At 40.9% G+C, this 22,166-nt stretch overlaps 1 protein-coding gene across 2 annotated transcripts in view; it reads left to right on the forward strand.

Moving 5' to 3' along the window:
- The window catches only part of CFAP91 (cilia and flagella associated protein 91), a 431,267-nt gene that overhangs the window by 71,502 nt on the left and 337,599 nt on the right, over positions 1 to 22,166 (forward strand). The window contains exon 3 of one of the 2 annotated variants that reach the window (XM_086933540.1): positions 6,023 to 6,156. The exons of the other annotated variant lie outside the window; for it this stretch is intronic. Coding sequence (XP_086789666.1) covers positions 6,023 to 6,156 — 134 coding nt within the window. The remainder of the gene's footprint in view (positions 1 to 6,022; positions 6,157 to 22,166) is intronic. 2 annotated transcript variants of the gene reach the window in all.

Genomic DNA, 22,166 nt, shown 5'->3' on the forward strand with positions numbered 1-22,166 from the left:
CCCTTTCGGAGGCTGAATTTGCCCGGCTCAGTGGTAAAATTAAGTCGGGTTCCCCCTTGGATCCCCTGCAACCATCTCAATTTAAGGATTCCCTCTCCATCTTCAGGGAGCCTCTCTGCAATATAATTAACAGCTCCCTTCTATCCGGGACTGTTCCGATCCCTTAGAAGCATGCCTGGGTGTCCCCAATTAGAGAAAAAAAACAACGCAGACCCCAACAAACCGGAAAATTTCCGTCCAATATCCCTCCTACCCTGGGTGGCAAAAATCGCTGAAGCTCACGTCAACAACGTACTAACCCAGTTTGTGAATAATAACAGCATCTTAGACCCTTCCCAGAATGGGTTCCGAACGGGTCACAGTACGGAAACGGCCATCCTGGCCACCACCGAGCAACTACGATCTCTCATGGACAGGGGTCAAAGTGCGGCGCTGATTTTGCTAGATCTCAGCGCCGCCTTTGACACGGTGTCCCACGAGATTCTACTCCGGAGACTCGAGGAAGCAGGGATAGAAGGCATAGCCTTAGACTGGCTTCGCTCATTCCTGACTAATAGATCATTCCGAGTCTCAGTATCCCCTTATTCTTCTCAGTCCCACGCCATTGGTCAAGGGGTGCCCCAGGGCTCAGCCTTGAGCCCACTGCTCTTCAACTTATACGTCCAGCCTCTAGCTGCGGTTGCCAAGCTGTGGGACCTTACGATAGTCTCTTATGCTGACGACACGCAGCTAGTGGTCACCTTGGCGGACGGTTCTTCCCCCTCATCCTCCAAATTCAAAGACGGCATGATGGCAGTGGCCAACTGGATGGCAGCCAATTGTCTACAGCTAAATGCCGGCAAAACAGAGGTTCTGTTGATGGGCAAGCACTTCAATCTATGGAATGAGCAGTGGTGGCCGGCAGCCTTGGGAACAATTCGATCCCCAAAAAATGTAGTGAAGAACTTGGGGGTCATGATGGATTCCTCCCTTTCCTTTCAGGCCCACACCAAGCAGCTAGCCGCTTCGTGTTTTGGCACCTTGCAAGGCCTAAGACCCATTCTAAAATACTTTGCCCCCTCGGTTCGCCAACTCGTGCAATCAACCATCCTCACACGTCTTGATTATTCGAACTCCCTCCTTCTGGGGGTGAATAAGGCAGAAATTATAAGAATGCAACGCATTCAAAATGCTGCGGCTAAAGCTCTGGTGGGCTTGCCGCGTTTCTGCTCAGCCTCCAGCACTATTCGAAAACTGCATTGGCTCCCCATTGATAGACGCATTCATTTCAAGACACTTTGTATTTCTTTTAAAATTCTGAAATGCGCTAGTCCGGCCCTGCTGAGTAACCTGATCTCATATTATGTTCCATCGCGCCCTCTCCGTTCAGCAGAGCTACACTTAGCGACGGTGCCTAGAATCAAGCTTTCAACGACAGGTGGTCGGGCTTTCCGATTCCTTGCGCCCAAGCTATGGAATTCAGTCCCGGTACACATCCGCGCTATTAATTGTCTGTCGTCCTTCAGAAAGGCCATCAAGACCATCTTGTTCCCTTCACCCTAGTTTTCTCCCTGTCAATTTCTTTTAGGCTGGCCCACGTTGTTATCCTGTCCTCATGTGGCAGCGCCGGGACGCCCCTTTGCTGGGGCAGCTGCGCGCTTTACAAAACTGATAACATAACATCATTTGTATGTTGGACACATTTAAAACTAGTGAATATAAACAGTAACATAATCCATCCTCAAGTGTAGTTAAGAACACTTAAAAAAAATAGGAAAAAATCATATATCCATTGGTTAACGCTCGTCATGAGTATTGTTTTTATTTTCTCTTAGCTATAAGGGGGGTAGAGGAACAGAAATATACGAAAGGTCAGAGAGCGGCATTTAGAGCCCCGTAACGTGGGAAAAACCACAATCCATTGGCTCTGGATTTTCTCACTTTAAAGTCCATATAGACAAAAGCAGTCCTTATAAGTACAAATGATGGTGTTCTAAATCCACAATATCAAAGGAGGAAAATGCCTCACAGTGTCATCATCGAAAGCATCAAACGAGGAATTATGCCTCACAGTATCAGCACGCCCAGGGAGTACCGAGGGTAAATAACGCTTTAATAAGAAAAGATATATAGCATATATACAGGTATTGGCGTAATGGCACTATTAGTGAGAGGGTAATAAGGCTGCCGCACTTGTCTAGCTGACATAACCGGTCTGAGTATAAGGGTGATCTGTATACGGTAAATGATCAAAGGTATAACATTTATTGCATCTGTAGTAAAGAGTGACATGAGGACAACCATGCAATAACCCTGTATTTCCTAGCATAAAACCTTAAACAATATCATATGCGTAAATAAATCTATTCAGAATGCCAAAACTCATTCACCTCTGCCAATTGTAAACAACCTATGTATTCATGAGATGTTCTTAAATGGAATCAGAAATAGCAAAGCACCAGCATGCCCCAGCCCCGATGTGCACAATGTAAGCGAGCTTTCCATTACAATGTTGTCGTAATATATATAAATAGCAGTAGCATTACACCAGCATGCCCCAGTCCCCGCTGGTGCAGTGCAGCATGCTAAAACCATAAAGAAACCCTTTTACATGGCATTAAGGAGACCGTGGTGAGCGCTGCAAATAGGTATCGCCTTGCCAAGTATTAGCGACCTGTATGTAAGAAAGCATATCATACTCCGTACAAAGCAGGAGCAAAGCTCTGACATGCCCCAGATCCAGCTAAAAAACACAGTTGATGGACAGAATGTAGATAAATGTCATACATTCACCCCAGTACAAGGATCTGGGCCTAAATCCATCGTTTTTTTGCACTCCACACCACCCTGGGTTAGACACTTGCTATATGTAAATCAGCTCTGAACCTTTGCCTCATGGGAACAGTCCAGTCCGAACTACCAAGCCATGTCTTTCCCAGACCGGAATTAAGCATCCAAGGACCGGTTTCTGGCTATCAGCCTTCATCAGCCTGGATAGCTTGACTCCAGTGATCCAGCTAAGACTTAAGCATAAAATGCATGTCAATGTGTGGAGTCAAGTACCGACATATCCGTCGTATCTCGAATGCAGTGCAACATGCTAAGGATGTAAAAAACTCTTACGTGGCAAGAACTCTGTGATGTGCGCTGCATATCGATAGAGCTGTGCCAAGTATTAGCAACCTGTGTGTAAGAGAGCAAATCGTACTGCGGCCTCAAGTCCAGCTGAGACCTAAGGATTAAAAAGCATGTCAAAGTGTGGAGTCAAATACCGACATCTAACAAATGCGCTAGACCAAAAACCGAGTGCTAGAGAAATGCAAGCCCTTATGTTTATTCTGCCCTCTTACCTTGATAAGTCTTGAGCGCTTCAGTGAACGCTCATCATTATGTCATAGATCGAACCAAGCGTATTTCCCTGATTCTTTTTTTAAAGGCGGTATCCTGCCACAAAGTTCATAATTATGCGGCTAATCCTCCGTTCAGGACTGCCCTACCGTCATTCATGATGCACAATAGAGCCCGCTCACACTACCAGGCCTGCGGGCGCCGCATAGTCTTTGTTAGATAATAATACATGCCCAAGATCAGATAAGAATTAATAAAAGAAACGTAGTGCGCTATCCTCGGGGCATAACAGAAATTAAAGCTGGAATTGCCGGAAACGGTTACGGAAAACTGTATAATCCTGTATTTATCAAGGAGAGAGAACTACCATATGATATATTGGTAGTTTAAGTAACCAGCTAACTGCAGCTATAAGGGGGGCCTAAGAGGTCCGTAAACCCTGGCCGAGTAACAGATAAATGGTCTTCCCAGTGCCTCGGATAGGGAAAGGCAGCGCCATATTGGTGTTGGCTTGTTTAGTATATTCAGTAAAATTAAACAGGCTGTGAAAGCTCATGGCCAAACGTGAAAGGTATCCAGACTCATTGTTGGGTAATTTGCCTATAGTAAAAAAAAGGCAGCCATAAGTAATATTGATGTAATGGATAAACGCATAACTTAATAATGTGATGGAAAATATTGAGAGTTTGAATGGAGTATCCCTATAAACCAAAGTGTTCCTAAAGGGACAGTAAGTTCAACACAAAAAGTAAGAAAAGAAGAAGAAATAGGTGAGAAAAGGGAAACTTAACCTGTGGGTGCAGTGATAATTTGTAAAAGTACCCATAGTTTAAGAGTACATAGCTGGGCTGGTGGTCCCTGCGTATTGACGACCAGTATCACCTACAATCAAGGAAAGAAATGAAAAACAAGGAGAGGGATGAGATGAATAGACAGCAATGAATGCATTACTGTATATACAAGAAGCCTTACGTTAATTCAACCTTGATGATAAAACACCACTAACACATTTGTACACAGCATTGATAGTTGTTTTTCAGAAATGTATTTAAACAATTTGACATAGCGGCTCCACGGCCCTATGTCAGTGTAGAAAATATTGCATTTCAATGTCTGTATTGTGGCCTTGTTTGGTTGCACATAAGCGACACATCCATTTCGCCTCATATTGCCTGAGCAGGAGTTCCCTATCTCCTCCTCTAGTGTCAGACTCCACTTGATCTATTCCATGGAACCAGAAACTCTGATCGCCGGGATGCATTGTCATGTAATGTTCCGCCAGGGGATATCTGCGGTCCCCATTGATTATGGCCCTCCTATGCTCTTGTATATGTTGTTTAAGACTTCTTTTGGAGCTGCCAACATAGATCATATTGCTTCTGCATCCCACCACATATACTACAAAGGTGGTGCTTCAATTAATGAAATGTTTTATCACGTATTTGCGGGGGCTGTTATACACAAATTCCTTAATCTTGTGGGCCCCATATGCGCAAATGTTGCAGGTGTTACATGTGTAAAAGCCTGGTGGCTTCTCAGGGAGCCAACTGTCCTTCTGTCTTGTTGTTGTGACATAGCAAGGGCACAGTTTATTCCGAACTGTACTACCTCTTGGAAGGGTTAGGCTTGATGCTGTTCTGCATGCTGGGGATCTCCTGTAGTAGGTGCCAGTTCCTTTTGAAAAGCCTAAAGATTTTGTCACTATATGTGGTGGTATTGTGTGATGAACTTGGTATTGTTGTTATGCACATAGTTGTTCTTTATCCTGCTACTATCTCTCAATGTGGCCTCCCTTTCCAATTTGGATGCCCTTGTCTCTGCCATATCCAGGGTCCTATGATCATACCCACTTTCCTGAAATCTCTTTGAAAACTTGAATGTTTTTATTACATACATTACCTCACCATTTCACCGAACGGTATGTTTTTAATCACCGATTTGGCATGGGCACCGGTAGCATGAAGTACCGCATTGCAAGATGTTGCTTTCCTAAAGAGTGTGCTGTGAACCATCCCATCTTTCATATAAAAATGAAGATCTAAATAGTTCATTTTGTCTTCATGGAAATCCATGGTGAGCTTCACATTAAGGGCCAGATGTATCAATATTGGATTTTGCGATTCCATAATAGCGAATTTTTACTGATTCGCTATTATTGAATCGCAAAATGCAATGTATGTAGGATTCGCAATAATATTTGTGATTCCTACATATTCCTTATTTGCGACTCGCAAATCGCGAGTCGCAAATAAGGAATGGCTTCCTATTTATTCCTATGGGCCTAGAGGCCAATAGGAATGATTGGGAATTGCATGCGCAATTTGCGAGTACCCAATAGGTACTCGCAAATTGTGCATGCAAGTTCAAGAGTGCAAGGGTGCCAAATGGAGACCCTGTTGCACCCCTGAAAGATGCATGTGTGCACATGTGGCGCACTTACATGCCCTAAGGGCATGTATGTATGCCACATGGCACCTAGAAAAAGCACTGCACAGACTGTGCTCCCTATACCTGCATTTAGGGGGAAATACAAAAGAGGCTTCATGAGGTCTGTAAGGATGGGTTGATGATATCTGTCCAAAAGTATGTGAGAAAAGAGAGGGAGTATTGCACTAATTTGAGATTATTTTTAACTTTGCTGCTGATCATTTTCATTGATCATATCTATTTTTTTTTTATTGCCCAAAAAACGCAGAAAAAAGTTCCAGATTTTCCATCCATGTTTAGTAACCTCCCCCATCATCCACGCTACAGTCTATGTCTTGAACTAAAAAACCCTCCACCACAGTCCGTTGATCGACGATGGAGAGGCCATGCTGCACAATACCGGTTAGTGTACATTTGGTGCTTAGCTGTGTTGATTTGTGTATCGGGGATTTAGATAATGTTGATTACATAGATGAACCAATGGAAAAGCTTGGACTAAAATGTTAATGCATCCTTATGCATCAGTGGCATGTTCATTATATGCATTGCAACCATAGACCTGTTTCTCCTTTATATGCGCATGGAAGTTAACTTGTTCATACAAATCGCTTACTTTGTGGGTGCAAAACTATGTCCAAAATTACCATTCACAAAAAGTGGCCGCAGATTGTGCCCTGACTTTTTGCGAATGGAAAAGAAATTTGCGCACTGACCAATGTACTAATAGATCAGTCTACAAAAATCTATATTGTGGTGGGTTGCAGTTTGACCTACCTCATTGATGTTCATGAAGTATGTCGCAAATTGTGACTCAATACAATTGGATGCCATCGCAGGGATTATGGTCTTTTTGCGGTCAGCAGACAACCAGGTCTGTGATCCCATTTAAATAAAGTAAACTTTTTTTAAATTTTTTTTTTTTGTAACTGCAGCACGTTTTCCTGAAAGGAAATAGGGCTGCATTTAAAAAAAAGTTTTACTTTTTTTACTTTTGTTTGAGAAGTGGCTGATGTCCCCATAAAGCCTTCCTTTTTGGGAACGTTTACCTATCTTACTCAGGAGTCAGTAACTTTTCAGTGTTTCAGCCACTGGATTTCAGGCAGAAAACATTGATACTTAACATAACAACTCTCTGTTTCGATGAACGCCCTAAACACGTCCTTTCCAAAAATCTATTAGTCCTGGGCCATTCTGCACCGAAATCAATCTGAGAATGTGCTTTCTCGCGATTCTTAAGAATCTACCAGCACTAAAAGGTGTTCTTGGCTTCTTTATGAGAAAATATTGCTGTAAAACATTATTACAGGGATTGCAGAAGTACTTGTAGCCTTGGCTTTCATACACCTCCACCATTCTTGGTCCTTCAACCAGACATTTATGAGTGCACACTGATGCGTGTAGCTCCTAGTGCAAAATCACACTTTTGCAGCACAGCCTTTTCTTGTATTAAACCACCAGTTGATCCCAGAGATGGTGGTGGTGGTAACACACAGAAGTGTTCTTACATTTGTACCAACAATCACAGGTTTTAAGGACACTGGAGCAGATCAGACTTCTAAAGCCAAACCTCTCTATCCAGTAGGAAGGAAAAAAAGTCTCTAATTAAATCCCTTTTTTCAGATGTTGAGCCAGTCTCGCTTGAATGTCCCAGGCCAGCAGCACCATCAATGGTGGTTTTTAGGTATTGACTGTTTAATAGTTTGACATGTTTGAATCAGACAACATCCCCGATTGCATTTCAAAACAGTGGTAAGTAGTAATAACATGCATTCATTTAATATATTAGTGTATTTTTAATAACCCATTACTTTGTTTGTGAATGGCTAAAATGTAGCCATTTAGGTGGTTGAACATTAAACTCCTTTAATTCCTCTAGATGTTTAAGTAGTTCAGGTTTCTGCTTTGTTCTTTGTGAGGTTGCAACAGAAAATGTTCCTAATTTGGACAAGTCCCGCACTCAGCTATTGTTTTTTGCACATATCTCTTGGCATGACTGAGTTGGGTTAATTTGATGATTTTAATATATTTACATCCAACAAACCGTTCCAATTTTTGCTTTATGCTTTGCGTTCAGCTGAGCTCTACTAAAACCATTCGGTCAGGATTTTACAGATCCATGGGCGTACCAATCTCCTTTGCATTGTGCATGGGCCATTACGTTGTAGAAAATGGACTACACAAGTTGTCCCCTATGATGAACACTGAAGGAAGGGGACCCGACCCCCTTCTCACCTGAATGAGGTGTACTGCATTGAGGTGGATTTGGAATGCATATCTTTTAAGGTGGTGTCCCTTTTACTTTTTAGGTCGAGCCTAGAGCAGTGCTCTATGGGGAGGCCTCTTGGAATCACTCCAGACTTTCTCTAAACTTGTCAGTGTGGTTTTTCAACTTCCACACATTCTATTGGCCTTTGCGTGCGGCTTTCAAAAATGAAAGCACACAATTAGCCAAAGGCGGGTGCATGTCCCACCTTTTCTGTAAATGTTCACTCCCACGGCATCCAGCTGTCGGAAGCGAGCGGTGGCGCACAGTGTGCCAGCTGCATTCCTCGTCATAGATCATTAAACACAGAGCGGTCGCTTTCAGTTTAGCGGCCGCACTTGTTTTTTTCACTCCCCACCTCTCCTCTCTGACCATGCCTCCCTCCTCTCCTTCCGCCCCCGCAGCCTCTGAACCTTCTCCAGCAGTTTCACATCCGTATTCTCGCACTTCCACCTCTTTTCCCGGTTTTATTTCCCTTTACATCTTCAATTAATGCCCCCATACGCCTTCCCCTCACCCTCATTTCCCCTGCCCACTCATGTTAACTCAGTCTTTACTTCCGCTCACAAATTCCTACCTCTACTCTGCCTTGCCCCCCACCCCTTGGCTTCCCTTTATCCCCCTAAGTTCTCTCTCACCACCTCAACTTTGGATACTTTCCTCGTCCACTTCACAACCCCTAACTTCCCCTCCCACGTCGTTTCTACGAAACCACTCCACACTACCCCATTACCCCTCACACTGAAAATGCATTCTGACTCCTTTCCACACATTCCCTCCTGCACTCCCTTTCGCTGCCCTCCCGTACTAATTTGCCTCCGACACTCCAATTCTTTCCTTGAGTCCTATCTTGTCTCCACAACCCTCACTGGGTCCCCATCTCACTTCCATGCCCCTCCCCTCGTGCATTTACCCCCTCCTTTTACTACCCGCCCCAGCCTCACTGCCCTACTTATTTATTTATTTATTTATTTATTTATTTATGCAATTTTTAAAGCGCTGCAATTACCCATGGGTGTCTCGGCGCTGAGGGCTAATGGCTGCCGCCAATAATTAGGACTCTAGATAGCAATTAGAAAGATAATGATTAATCGTAGCGTTGAGAGAACAGCCATGTCTTTAGCTGTTTTCTGAAAGTGATAAGAGATGGGCTAGATTTTATATTCAAAGGAAGGGAGTTCCATAGCTTTGCAGCTGCTATGGTGAAACATCTGTCTCCCCATTTAACTCTCCTTGTTCTGGGTATCTGGAGCAGATGAGCCGTGTTGGAGCGAAGCGTTCTGGAGGAAGCCAGAGGCTTAAGGGAACTTGTAAGGAATTTAGGTCCCATATTGTTTATTGCCTTATAGACAATACAGAGGGCTTTAAACTTCGTACGACTTCTGACTGGAAGCCAGTGCAGTTGGTCCAAGTAACACGATACAGAGCTAGATTTTGGGATGCCCAGAAGAACTCTGGCAGAGGCATTTTGTACCATTTGTAATTTAGAGATGATCTTTTTTTGTGCGTTGAGGAAAAAGGCGTTGCAATAGTCAGTGCGTGAAAACACCAGTGTAGATATAAGTGTTTTTCCAGCAGTCATGGGTAGATATGGGAGCAGTTTTTTTATTTTCCTTAAGATGTTAAATGATGATGATACTACCGCGTTCACGTGATGATGGAAAAGGAGTTTATCATCAAATATTACTCCCAAGTTTCTGACTTTGCTGACAGGTTGCGGTGGGGTTCCCATTTCCTCCGGCCACCATAAGGGGGACCACAAAGGCTGAATACTTCCAAAAAGCATGACCTCTGTCTTAGTTGAATTAAGTTTTAGGCAGTTGGACGCCATCCAACTGCTGATGGCCCTCATGCCGTCCTTGAAGTTTGCTGCAACCTCGAGTCCATTTCTGTGTATGGATAGTACCAACTGGGTGTCATCGGCGTATGTTGTTAGGTTGATGTTGTAAGCTTTGATTACCCTCGCTAAGTCCGAAACGTAGATATTAAACGTAGAAACTTCACCTCCCTCATTCCTTATCTCCTACTTTACCACCTCCCCGCATCCTTTATAGCCATGCCCATTCCTTCACTCACCTTCACCATCTTTACTCTCCATTCCCTGTTCCACCAGCCATCAATCGCCCCTTCTTGCCCTTGTTCATCCCCAGCTCTCTTCCATTAAGATCCACTCATCCCTTTCTCCCCCAAAGATCCACTCATCCCTTTCTCCCCCATCATACTAACTTACTGCACGCCCACTCATTCCTTCACTCATTCTGTGTCCTCGGTGTTGTACGTGTAGCACGTGCTCCGCGTTTACCTTGTATTGTGTGCTTAACACCATCGATGCTAGTGTTATTTTCCTCCTGTGCTGAGCTTTTGGTTTTCCCATTGTTCATGACGAGCTCAGCTCGTCATGAGTGTAAGGGGTTGTACCTCATGACGAGCTGAGCTCGTCATGAGCGTCGAAGGTGTTAAATCTGTGTACTCTTTTCTACTGGTACTTGATTTACGTGTACTCAGATGTTTCTATGTCTTTTCACCCTTTTTAAACGCGCTACCACCACCTGAATGACTTCCATATCGACCTTGCATGCTGTACGTGTACTCTGTGCTGTGTGGCAGTCGTGTGCACTTGCTTTGTGCTTGGCATGTTTTCTGTGCAATATACTACTACCTTGTGTTTCGTGGCCTGCCTTGTTCTGTGGTCTCGGTGCTGTACATTTTCCGCCCTGTTACCTGTGTTTTACATGCACCCTTTCTACCCCGCGCTTTGCGTACACTAAACTCTAAGTATGTATTGCCACAACAGGGCCCTACTGTGAACTCTGCTGTGCTTATATTTTACACCATATTGCCATGTGTTCCATGTGTGGTGTATATTCTGTGTTCATCAAAAAAGGGAGGAAGATACCCCTATAAGCTTTACAGGGAGGGGGTATGTGCAAAACTCTAGACCCTGTCACACGGTATTACATAATGAGACTTTCAATTGCAATAGGTATTCCTAACAAATATCTACACACTGTATATTACAGCAGGCAGAATAACATTTAGCAAAATAAAGAACATTCTAATAATATTCTAGGTATCACAATGCATTATGAAATCACATCTAAGAAAAATATTGGTTAAAAGAAATTATTTATTGTTCTTCATATATCATTAACCTGGGGCCTCCCTAATGGTTACAATCTAAAAAGATAAAAAGAAGGTGTCTCTATTGAATGAGACAGGTACAAGAAGTTAAAAAACAGTTGACGCTGCGTTTCGGTGTGCAGTAGTTTCCACCATCATCAGGACATACATGAAAAACAATACATTTAGATGACTAGCATATGTTGTGAACCCTATCATTTAGTTGCTAATGTTGTCAATTAAAAATGCCTGTCTACTTTTATTTATTCTAACCACCTTGTATATCAAACTTTATTTAAAAAAACTTTATTCGAACACAAATTTCATTTTTTCACTATTTAACAGATATTGGATCTACCTAGCTCTGAGTATCTATTATTGAGCCTTTAGCTCTTGCCCTTATTGGCTGAGCTTAGGAATTTTACGCTCTTTATAATAAGAGTTACAATCCATACCTTATTATATTTAAAGGGTTATGTATCCTCAATTTCATAATCCCTGAGGTGCTTCGATTAACCACCTTGAATTTAGCTGTTGAATTGGGGCCTTTATAATAAACAAAATATTTAATAATAAAATATTTAGTAAAAGCCTGGGTAAATGCTTACGTCCAGTAATCAACAAATAAAGGATAATGTAATACCTTCTGATTATGTGTAATAGCTCCCTCTTGCAGTTATACTTTGGAACCACCGTCTTGTAGTGTCAGGATTTGGATTAATATTTCAGCAAAAAATAAAGGTAGAGTCCCTTTATTAAACCATATCTATTTTGTCACATTGGTTTACTAATTTATCACCTAATCTTTATCTGACTTACCGCTAAAAATCGGCTTGAACATATTAATAGTACTTTCTGATTCCTCTTAGCATTGGTCATCAGATTATGTAGAGTCTTTTCCTCAATTAAGACCTCAGGTGCTGCAAGATAAAGATGAAAGTTTCGAGAACTTACTAATTATTAAACGTGCCGCCACAGCAAGATATATAACCTCTTATTGTGCAGCGTTACCAAATGCGTCATTTCAAACAAATAATTATTACTGATGAAGACAAATATGCCCGGTGTAAGGGCTGCCTCGTTTGTCTAGCCATAACGGGATATATATCTTCTCATGGTGCGTATTCCCAAATGCGTTATAAAACAAACTGCTATTGGCACACTTAAATAATTAAGCACACGATCACTTCGGATAAAGCCAGACATGCTCGGTGTTAGAGCAGCCTCGTTTGTCTTTCATTGTAATTCCGCTATCGTATTTATTAAACTTTTACCGTTTAAATGTCGCAAAATATCCCAAACCCTGAAGCTATGACAGGATCGTTGCTGGATTTTCTATTTTTGCAGTTTTCTGCAATGTACAAAAAAGTCTTACGCCGTGAGAGTTCTCAGTCGCATTTAAATTCTCAAAAAGCAATCCTTCGCGTCTTTGAGCAGTTCTTCAAAAGCGTTCAATGGCCTGCTGTTTACAAGCGTGCCGATTACGAGTTTTAAATCGCAGTACTATACTATTGAGTTTCTTAGTGCTGTTTACAAGCGTGCTGGTTACGAGTTTTAAATCGTAGTACTATACTATTAATAAATACGATAGCGGAATTACAATGAAAGACAAACGAGGCTGCTCTAACACCGAGCATGTCTGGCTTTATCCCAAGTTATCGTGTGCTCAAAATTTAAGTGTGCCAATAGCGGTTCGTTTTATAATGCATTGGGGAATATGGCACATTGAGGAGATATATATCCTGTTATGGCTAGACAAACGATGTTAGCCCAAACCACGGAAGTAACTGTTTAGCTCGGACGCGGTTCCCCATACTGATTACACGCCGGTAGAAGTCGCCCGCGGTATTCAGCCCTTCACAATATTTTCCAGAGGTAACTTGGGTACCTTACGCTACGAACTCAGACGGAAATTGAAGTGAGATCCTAGTCACTATGCCAAACCTCTAAATTAAACTATAGAGGCAACGTCGGTACCATACAGTGCTACTACCACCGGAGTGTCCGTGGGGGCACCGGTAGGACTCTCCAGCTGTCTACAATTAGTGGCCTTACCGAAAAGATCAGGCTGAGTATCTAACTGAGTGTAAACCTGAATCACCAGACCACCATCAAGATATTAGGTGACCTACCCCCTAGAAGCTCTGACGGAGGTCCAACCTGACCAGCATTATTGGTGTTCGATCCAGACCACTCGTTGGATCACGGCCAAGTCCCCCTTTTTTCCCCCCCCACCCCATCATCATTGTCCTGAAGAAGACCCGCAGCCGAGGTCCCAAATACCCCAGGAGCACTAGGGTCGAAACGTCGACGCTTTTCAATTCGTTTGCCTGTACCCCTCCCAGTTTAATTTCTTTTCCCTTTTCAATTGTTGTGGACAGGCCTATATGATAGCGGAAGTTTTCCCGCTTTGGTTTATGTAAATATTACAATTGTATACTATAATTGCTATTTTTCCTTTTTCCTCTCCAAAATCACAAGAGCACCCCTTTCATTTCCACTGACTGTACTCTGATAGTCTTTTGCACCGTTTATAATCATAATTGTTTTATGAAGTTGTAAATAAATATGTAAATTTTGATATAACAAGCACCCAGAGTGTGGCTATAATCTATCGTTCTTTTCACAGGCTAAACTTGCTAATTTTTGGGTACTGTTTTTTCCTTGCATCTAATGTGCATACAACCAATACCAACTCGAATATATCTCCCCCAGCTTGCTTGAATCAATGTATGCAGATTTAATCGCATTATCAAGATATAAATGATATTCATATAAGTTTTGTTCGAATTAATGTCAAGGACCACCCTTCTTTATATTAGACAAACGAGGCAGCCTTTACACCGGGCATGTTTGTCTTCATCGGCAATAATCATTTGTTTGAAATGACGCATTTGGTAACGCTGCACAATAAGAGGTTATATATCTTGCTGTGGCGGCACGTTTAATAATTAGTAAGTTCTCAAAACTTTCATCTTTATCTTGCAGCACCTGAGGTCTTAATTGAGGAAAAGAGTCTACATAATCTTATGACCAATACTAAGAGGAATCAGAAAGTACTAATAATATATTCAAGCCCATTTTTAGTGGTAAATCAGATAAAGATTAGGTGATAAATTAGTAAAACAATGTGTCAAAATAGATATAGTTTAATAAAGGGACTCTACCTTTATTTTTAGCTGAAATTTTAATCCAAATCCTGACACTACAAGACGGTGGCTCCAACGTATAACTGCAAGAGGGAGCTATTACATATAATCAGAAGGTATTACATTATCCTTTATTTGTTGATTACTGGACATAAGCATTTACCCAGGCTTTTACTAAATATTTTATTATTAAATATTTTGTTTATTATAGAGGCTCCAATTCAACAGCCAAATTCACAGTGGTTAATTGAAGCGCCTCAGGGATTATGAAATTGAGGATACATAACCCTTTAAATATAATAAGGTATATAATAAGGTATAGATTGTAACTCTTATTATAAAGAGCTTAAAATTCCTAAGCTCAATAAGGGCAAGAGCTAAAAGCTCAATAATAGATACTCAGAGCTATGTAGATCAAATATCTGTTAAATAGTGAAAAAATGAAATTTGTGTTCGGATAAAGTTGTTTTAAATGAAGTTTGATATACAAGGTGGTTAGAATAAATAAAAGTGGACAGGCATTTTTAATTGACAACTTTAGCTACTAAATGATAGAGTTCACAACGGGAAACAACACTTACAACACAACTTTTACAACGCACTACCTTTACAACAAAACTTTTACAACGCAACATCCATTACAACGCATGCCATTACAACGCAACCATTACAACGCATGTCACTACAACGCATACCACTACAACGCAAACCTTTACAACGCAGTCATTACAACGCATACCATTACAACGCATACCTACACTATCCAACACTTACCCTACTGATGCACCCCTTGGAGTTAGAATAGTAATTTTTACCCCTACACTATCCAATACTTACCCTACTGTTGCACCCCCTGGAGTTAGAATAGTAATTTTAACCCCTATACTATCCAACACTTAGCCTACTGTTGCACCCCCTGGAGTTAGAATAGTATTTTTTACCCCTACACTATCCAATACTTACCATACATGCAATGTAATGGTATGCATTGTAAATGTAGTATGCGTTGTAGTGGAATGCGTTGTAAAGGTAGTTTCAAAGAGTTCGATGTAATGGCATGCGTTGTAATGGAATGCGTTGTAATGGATGTTGTGGTGTAAAAAATGCGTTGTAAAGGTAGGCGTTGTAAAAGTATGCGCTGTAACGACATACATCCGTTCACAACATATACTAGTCATCTAACTGTATTGAAACATCTGTCTCCCCATTTAACTCTCCTTGTTCTGGGTATCTGGAGCAGATGAGCCGTGTTGGAGCGAAGCGTTCTGGAGGAAGCCAGAGGCTTAAGGGAACTTGTAAGGAATTTAGGTCCCATATTGTTTATTGCCTTATAGACAATACAGAGGGCTTTAAACTTCGTACGACTTCTGACTGGAAGCCAGTGCAGTTGGTCCAAGTAACACGATACAGAGCTAGATTTTGGGATGCCCAGAAGAACTCTGGCAGAGGCATTTTGTACCATTTGTAATTTAGAGATGATCTTTTTTTGTGCGTTGAGGAAAAAGGCGTTGCAATAGTCAGTGCGTGAAAACACCAGTGTAGATATAAGTGTTTTTCCAGCAGTCATGGGTAGATATGGGAGCAGTTTTTTTATTTTCCTTAAGATGTTAAATGATGATGATACTACCGCGTTCACGTGATGATGGAAAAGGAGTTTATCATCAAATATTACTCCCAAGTTTCTGACTTTGCTGACAGGTTGCGGTGGGGTTCCCATTTCCTCCGGCCACCATAAGGGGGACCACAAAGGCTGAATACTTCCAAAAAGCATGACCTCTGTCTTAGTTGAATTAAGTTTTAGGCAGTTGGACGCCATCCAACTGCTGATGGCCCTCATGCCGTCCTTGAAGTTTGCTGCAACCTCGAGTCCATTTCTGTGTATGGATAGTACCAACTGGGTGTCATCGGCGTATGTTGTTAGGTTGATGTTGTAAGCTTTGATTACCCTCGCTAAGTCCGAAACGTAGATATTAAACGTAGAAACTTCACCTCCCTCATTCCTTATCTCCTACTTTACCACCTCCCCGCATCCTTTATAGCCATGCCCATTCCTTCACTCACCTTCACCATCTTTACTCTCCATTCCCTGTTCCACCAGCCATCAATCGCCCCTTCTTGCCCTTGTTCATCCCCAGCTCTCTTCCATTAAGATCCACTCATCCCTTTCTCCCCCAAAGATCCACTCATCCCTTTCTCCCCCATCATACTAACTTACTGCACGCCCACTCATTCCTTCACTCATTCTGTGTCCTCGGTGTTGTACGTGTAGCACGTGCTCCGCGTTTACCTTGTATTGTGTGCTTAACACCATCGATGCTAGTGTTATTTTCCTCCTGTGCTGAGCTTTTGGTTTTCCCATTGTTCATGACGAGCTCAGCTCGTCATGAGTGTAAGGGGTTGTACCTCATGACGAGCTGAGCTCGTCATGAGCGTCGAAGGTGTTAAATCTGTGTACTCTTTTCTACTGGTACTTGATTTACGTGTACTCAGATGTTTCTATGTCTTTTCACCCTTTTTAAACGCGCTACCACCACCTGAATGACTTCCATATCGACCTTGCATGCTGTACGTGTACTCTGTGCTGTGTGGCAGTCGTGTGCACTTGCTTTGTGCTTGGCATGTTTTCTGTGCAATATACTACTACCTTGTGTTTCGTGGCCTGCCTTGTTCTGTGGTCTCGGTGCTGTACATTTTCCGCCCTGTTACCTGTGTTTTACATGCACCCTTTCTACCCCGCGCTTTGCGTACACTAAACTCTAAGTATGTATTGCCACAACAGGGCCCTACTGTGAACTCTGCTGTGCTTATATTTTACACCATATTGCCATGTGTTCCATGTGTGGTGTATATTCTGTGTTCATCAAAAAAGGGAGGAAGATACCCCTATAAGCTTTACAGGGAGGGGGTATGTGCAAAACTCTAGACCCTGTCACACGGTATTACATAATGAGACTTTCAATTGCAATAGGTATTCCTAACAAATATCTACACACTGTATATTACAGCAGGCAGAATAACATTTAGCAAAATAAAGAACATTCTAATAATATTCTAGGTATCACAATGCATTATGAAATCACATCTAAGAAAAATATTGGTTAAAAGAAATTATTTATTGTTCTTCATATATCATTAACCTGGGGCCTCCCTAATGGTTACAATCTAAAAAGATAAAAAGAAGGTGTCTCTATTGAATGAGACAGGTACAAGAAGTTAAAAAACAGTTGACGCTGCGTTTCGGTGTGCAGTAGTTTCCACCATCATCAGGACATACATGAAAAACAATACATTTAGATGACTAGCATATGTTGTGAACCCTATCATTTAGTTGCTAATGTTGTCAATTAAAAATGCCTGTCTACTTTTATTTATTCTAACCACCTTGTATATCAAACTTTATTTAAAAAAACTTTATTCGAACACAAATTTCATTTTTTCACTATTTAACAGATATTGGATCTACCTAGCTCTGAGTATCTATTATTGAGCCTTTAGCTCTTGCCCTTATTGGCTGAGCTTAGGAATTTTACGCTCTTTATAATAAGAGTTACAATCCATACCTTATTATATTTAAAGGGTTATGTATCCTCAATTTCATAATCCCTGAGGTGCTTCGATTAACCACCTTGAATTTAGCTGTTGAATTGGGGCCTTTATAATAAACAAAATATTTAATAATAAAATATTTAGTAAAAGCCTGGGTAAATGCTTACGTCCAGTAATCAACAAATAAAGGATAATGTAATACCTTCTGATTATGTGTAATAGCTCCCTCTTGCAGTTATACTTTGGAACCACCGTCTTGTAGTGTCAGGATTTGGATTAATATTTCAGCAAAAAATAAAGGTAGAGTCCCTTTATTAAACCATATCTATTTTGTCACATTGGTTTACTAATTTATCACCTAATCTTTATCTGACTTACAGCTAAAAATCGGCTTGAACATATTAATAGTACTTTCTGATTCCTCTTAGCATTGGTCATCAGATTATGTAGAGTCTTTTCCTCAATTAAGACCTCAGGTGCTGCAAGATAAAGATGAAAGTTTCGAGAACTTACTAATTATTAAACGTGCCGCCACAGCAAGATATATAACCTCTTATTGTGCAGCGTTACCAAATGCGTCATTTCAAACAAATAATTATTACTGATGAAGACAAATATGCCCGGTGTAAGGGCTGCCTCGTTTGTCTAGCCATAACGGGATATATATCTTCTCATGGTGCGTATTCCCAAATGCGTTATAAAACAAACTGCTATTGGCACACTTAAATAATTAAGCACACGATCACTTCGGATAAAGCCAGACATGCTCGGTGTTAGAGCAGCCTCGTTTGTCTTTCATTGTAATTCCGCTATCGTATTTATTAAACTTTTACCGTTTAAATGTCGCAAAATATCCCAAACCCTGAAGCTATGACAGGATCGTTGCTGGATTTTCTATTTTTGCAGTTTTCTGCAATGTACAAAAAAGTCTTACGCCGTGAGAGTTCTCAGTCGCATTTAAATTCTCAAAAAGCAATCCTTCGCGTCTTTGAGCAGTTCTTCAAAAGCGTTCAATGGCCTGCTGTTTACAAGCGTGCCGATTACGAGTTTTAAATCGCAGTACTATACTATTGAGTTTCTTAGTGCTGTTTACAAGCGTGCTGGTTACGAGTTTTAAATCGTAGTACTATACTATTAATAAATACGATAGCGGAATTACAATGAAAGACAAACGAGGCTGCTCTAACACCGAGCATGTCTGGCTTTATCCCAAGTTATCGTGTGCTCAAAATTTAAGTGTGCCAATAGCGGTTCGTTTTATAATGCATTGGGGAATATGGCACATTGAGGAGATATATATCCTGTTATGGCTAGACAAACGATGTTAGCCCAAACCACGGAAGTAACTGTTTAGCTCGGACGCGGTTCCCCATACTGATTACACGCCGGTAGAAGTCGCCCGCGGTATTCAGCCCTTCACAATATTTTCCAGAGGTAACTTGGGTACCTTACGCTACGAACTCAGACGGAAATTGAAGTGAGATCCTAGTCACTATGCCAAACCTCTAAATTAAACTATAGAGGCAACGTCGGTACCATACAGTGCTACTACCACCGGAGTGTCCGTGGGGGCACCGGTAGGACTCTCCAGCTGTCTACAATTAGTGGCCTTACCGAAAAGATCAGGCTGAGTATCTAACTGAGTGTAAACCTGAATCACCAGACCACCATCAAGATATTAGGTGACCTACCCCCTAGAAGCTCTGACGGAGGTCCAACCTGACCAGCATTATTGGTGTTCGATCCAGACCACTCGTTGGATCACGGCCAAGTCCCCCTTTTTTCCCCCCCCACCCCATCACCATTGTCCTGAAGAAGACCCGCAGCCGAGGTCCCAAATACCCCAGGAGCACTAGGGTCGAAACGTCGACGCTTTTCAATTCGTTTGCCTGTACCCCTCCCAGTTTAATTTCTTTTCCCTTTTCAATTGTTGTGGACAGGCCTATATGATAGCGGAAGTTTTCCCGCTTTGGTTTATGTAAATATTACAATTGTATACTATAATTGCTATTTTTCCTTTTTCCTCTCCAAAATCACAAGAGCACCCCTTTCATTTCCACTGACTGTACTCTGATAGTCTTTTGCACCGTTTATAATCATAATTGTTTTATGAAGTTGTAAATAAATATGTAAATTTTGATATAACAAGCACCCAGAGTGTGGCTATAATCTATCGTTCTTTTCACAGGCTAAACTTGCTAATTTTTGGGTACTGTTTTTTCCTTGCATCTAATGTGCATACAACCAATACCAACTCGAATATATCTCCCCCAGCTTGCTTGAATCAATGTATGCAGATTTAATCGCATTATCAAGATATAAATGATATTCATATAAGTTTTGTTCGAATTAATGTCAAGGACCACCCTTCTTTATATTAGACAAACGAGGCAGCCTTTACACCGGGCATGTTTGTCTTCATCGGCAATAATCATTTGTTTGAAATGACGCATTTGGTAACGCTGCACAATAAGAGGTTATATATCTTGCTGTGGCGGCACGTTTAATAATTAGTAAGTTCTCAAAACTTTCATCTTTATCTTGCAGCACCTGAGGTCTTAATTGAGGAAAAGAGTCTACATAATCTTATGACCAATACTAAGAGGAATCAGAAAGTACTAATAATATATTCAAGCCCATTTTTAGTGGTAAATCAGATAAAGATTAGGTGATAAATTAGTAAAACAATGTGTCAAAATAGATATAGTTTAATAAAGGGACTCTACCTTTATTTTTAGCTGAAATTTTAATCCAAATCCTGACACTACAAGACGGTGGCTCCAACGTATAACTGCAAGAGGGAGCTATTACATATAATCAGAAGGTATTACATTATCCTTTATTTGTTGATTACTGGACATAAGCATTTACCCAGGCTTTTACTAAATATTTTATTATTAAATATTTTGTTTATTATAGAGGCTCCAATTCAACAGCCAAATTCACAGTGGTTAATTGAAGCGCCTCAGGGATTATGAAATTGAGGATACATAACCCTTTAAATATAATAAGGTATATAATAAGGTATAGATTGTAACTCTTATTATAAAGAGCTTAAAATTCCTAAGCTCAATAAGGGCAAGAGCTAAAAGCTCAATAATAGATACTCAGAGCTATGTAGATCAAATATCTGTTAAATAGTGAAAAAATGAAATTTGTGTTCGGATAAAGTTGTTTTAAATGAAGTTTGATATACAAGGTGGTTAGAATAAATAAAAGTGGACAGGCATTTTTAATTGACAACTTTAGCTACTAAATGATAGAGTTCACAACGGGAAACAACACTTACAACACAACTTTTACAACGCACTACCTTTACAACAAAACTTTTACAACGCAACATCCATTACAACGCATGCCATTACAACGCAACCATTACAACGCATGTCACTACAACGCATACCACTACAACGCAAACCTTTACAACGCAGTCATTACAACGCATACCATTACAACGCATACCTACACTATCCAACACTTACCCTACTGATGCACCCCTTGGAGTTAGAATAGTCATTTTTACCCCTACACTATCCAATACTTACCCTACTGTTGCACCCCCTGGAGTTAGAATAGTAATTTTAACCCCTACACTATCCAACACTTAGCCTACTGTTGCACCCCCTGGAGTTAGAATAGTATTTTTTACCCCTACACTATCCAATACTTACCATACATGCAATGTAATGGTATGCATTGTAAATGTAGTATGCGTTGTAGTGGAATGCGTTGTAAAGGTAGTTTCAAAGAGTTCGATGTAATGGCATGCGTTGTAATGGAATGCGTTGTAATGGATGTTGTGGTGTAAAAAATGCGTTGTAAAGGTAGGCGTTGTAAAAGTATGCGCTGTAACGACATACATCCGTTCACAACATATACTAGTCATCTAACTGTATTGTTTTTCATGTTTGTGTTTAGATTTTAATACAAGAAATTGTTACGTCCTGATGAAGGTGGAAATTACTGCACACCGAAACGCAGCGTCAACTGTTTTTTAACTTCTTGTACCTGTCTCATTCAATAGAGACACGTTCTTTTTATCTTTTTAGATTGTAACCATTAGGGAGGCCCCAGGCTAATGATATATGAAGAACAATACATATTTTCTTTTAACCAATATTTTTCTTAGATGTGATTTCATAATGCATTGTGATACCTAGAATATTATTAGAATTTTCTTTTGTTGCTAAATGTTATTCTGCCTGCTGTAATATACAGTGTGTAGATATTTGTTAGGAATACCTATTGCAATTGAAAGTCTCTTTTTGTAATACCGTGTGACAGGGTCTATGTCCTTTGAATATATTCTGTGTTCTACACTTACTCTGTGCTAT

The sequence above is a fragment of the Lissotriton vulgaris genome, chromosome 8, assembly GCF_964263255.1.
Source record: "Lissotriton vulgaris chromosome 8, aLisVul1.2, whole genome shotgun sequence".
In the NCBI taxonomy this organism is placed as follows: domain Eukaryota; kingdom Metazoa; phylum Chordata; class Amphibia; order Caudata; family Salamandridae; genus Lissotriton; species Lissotriton vulgaris.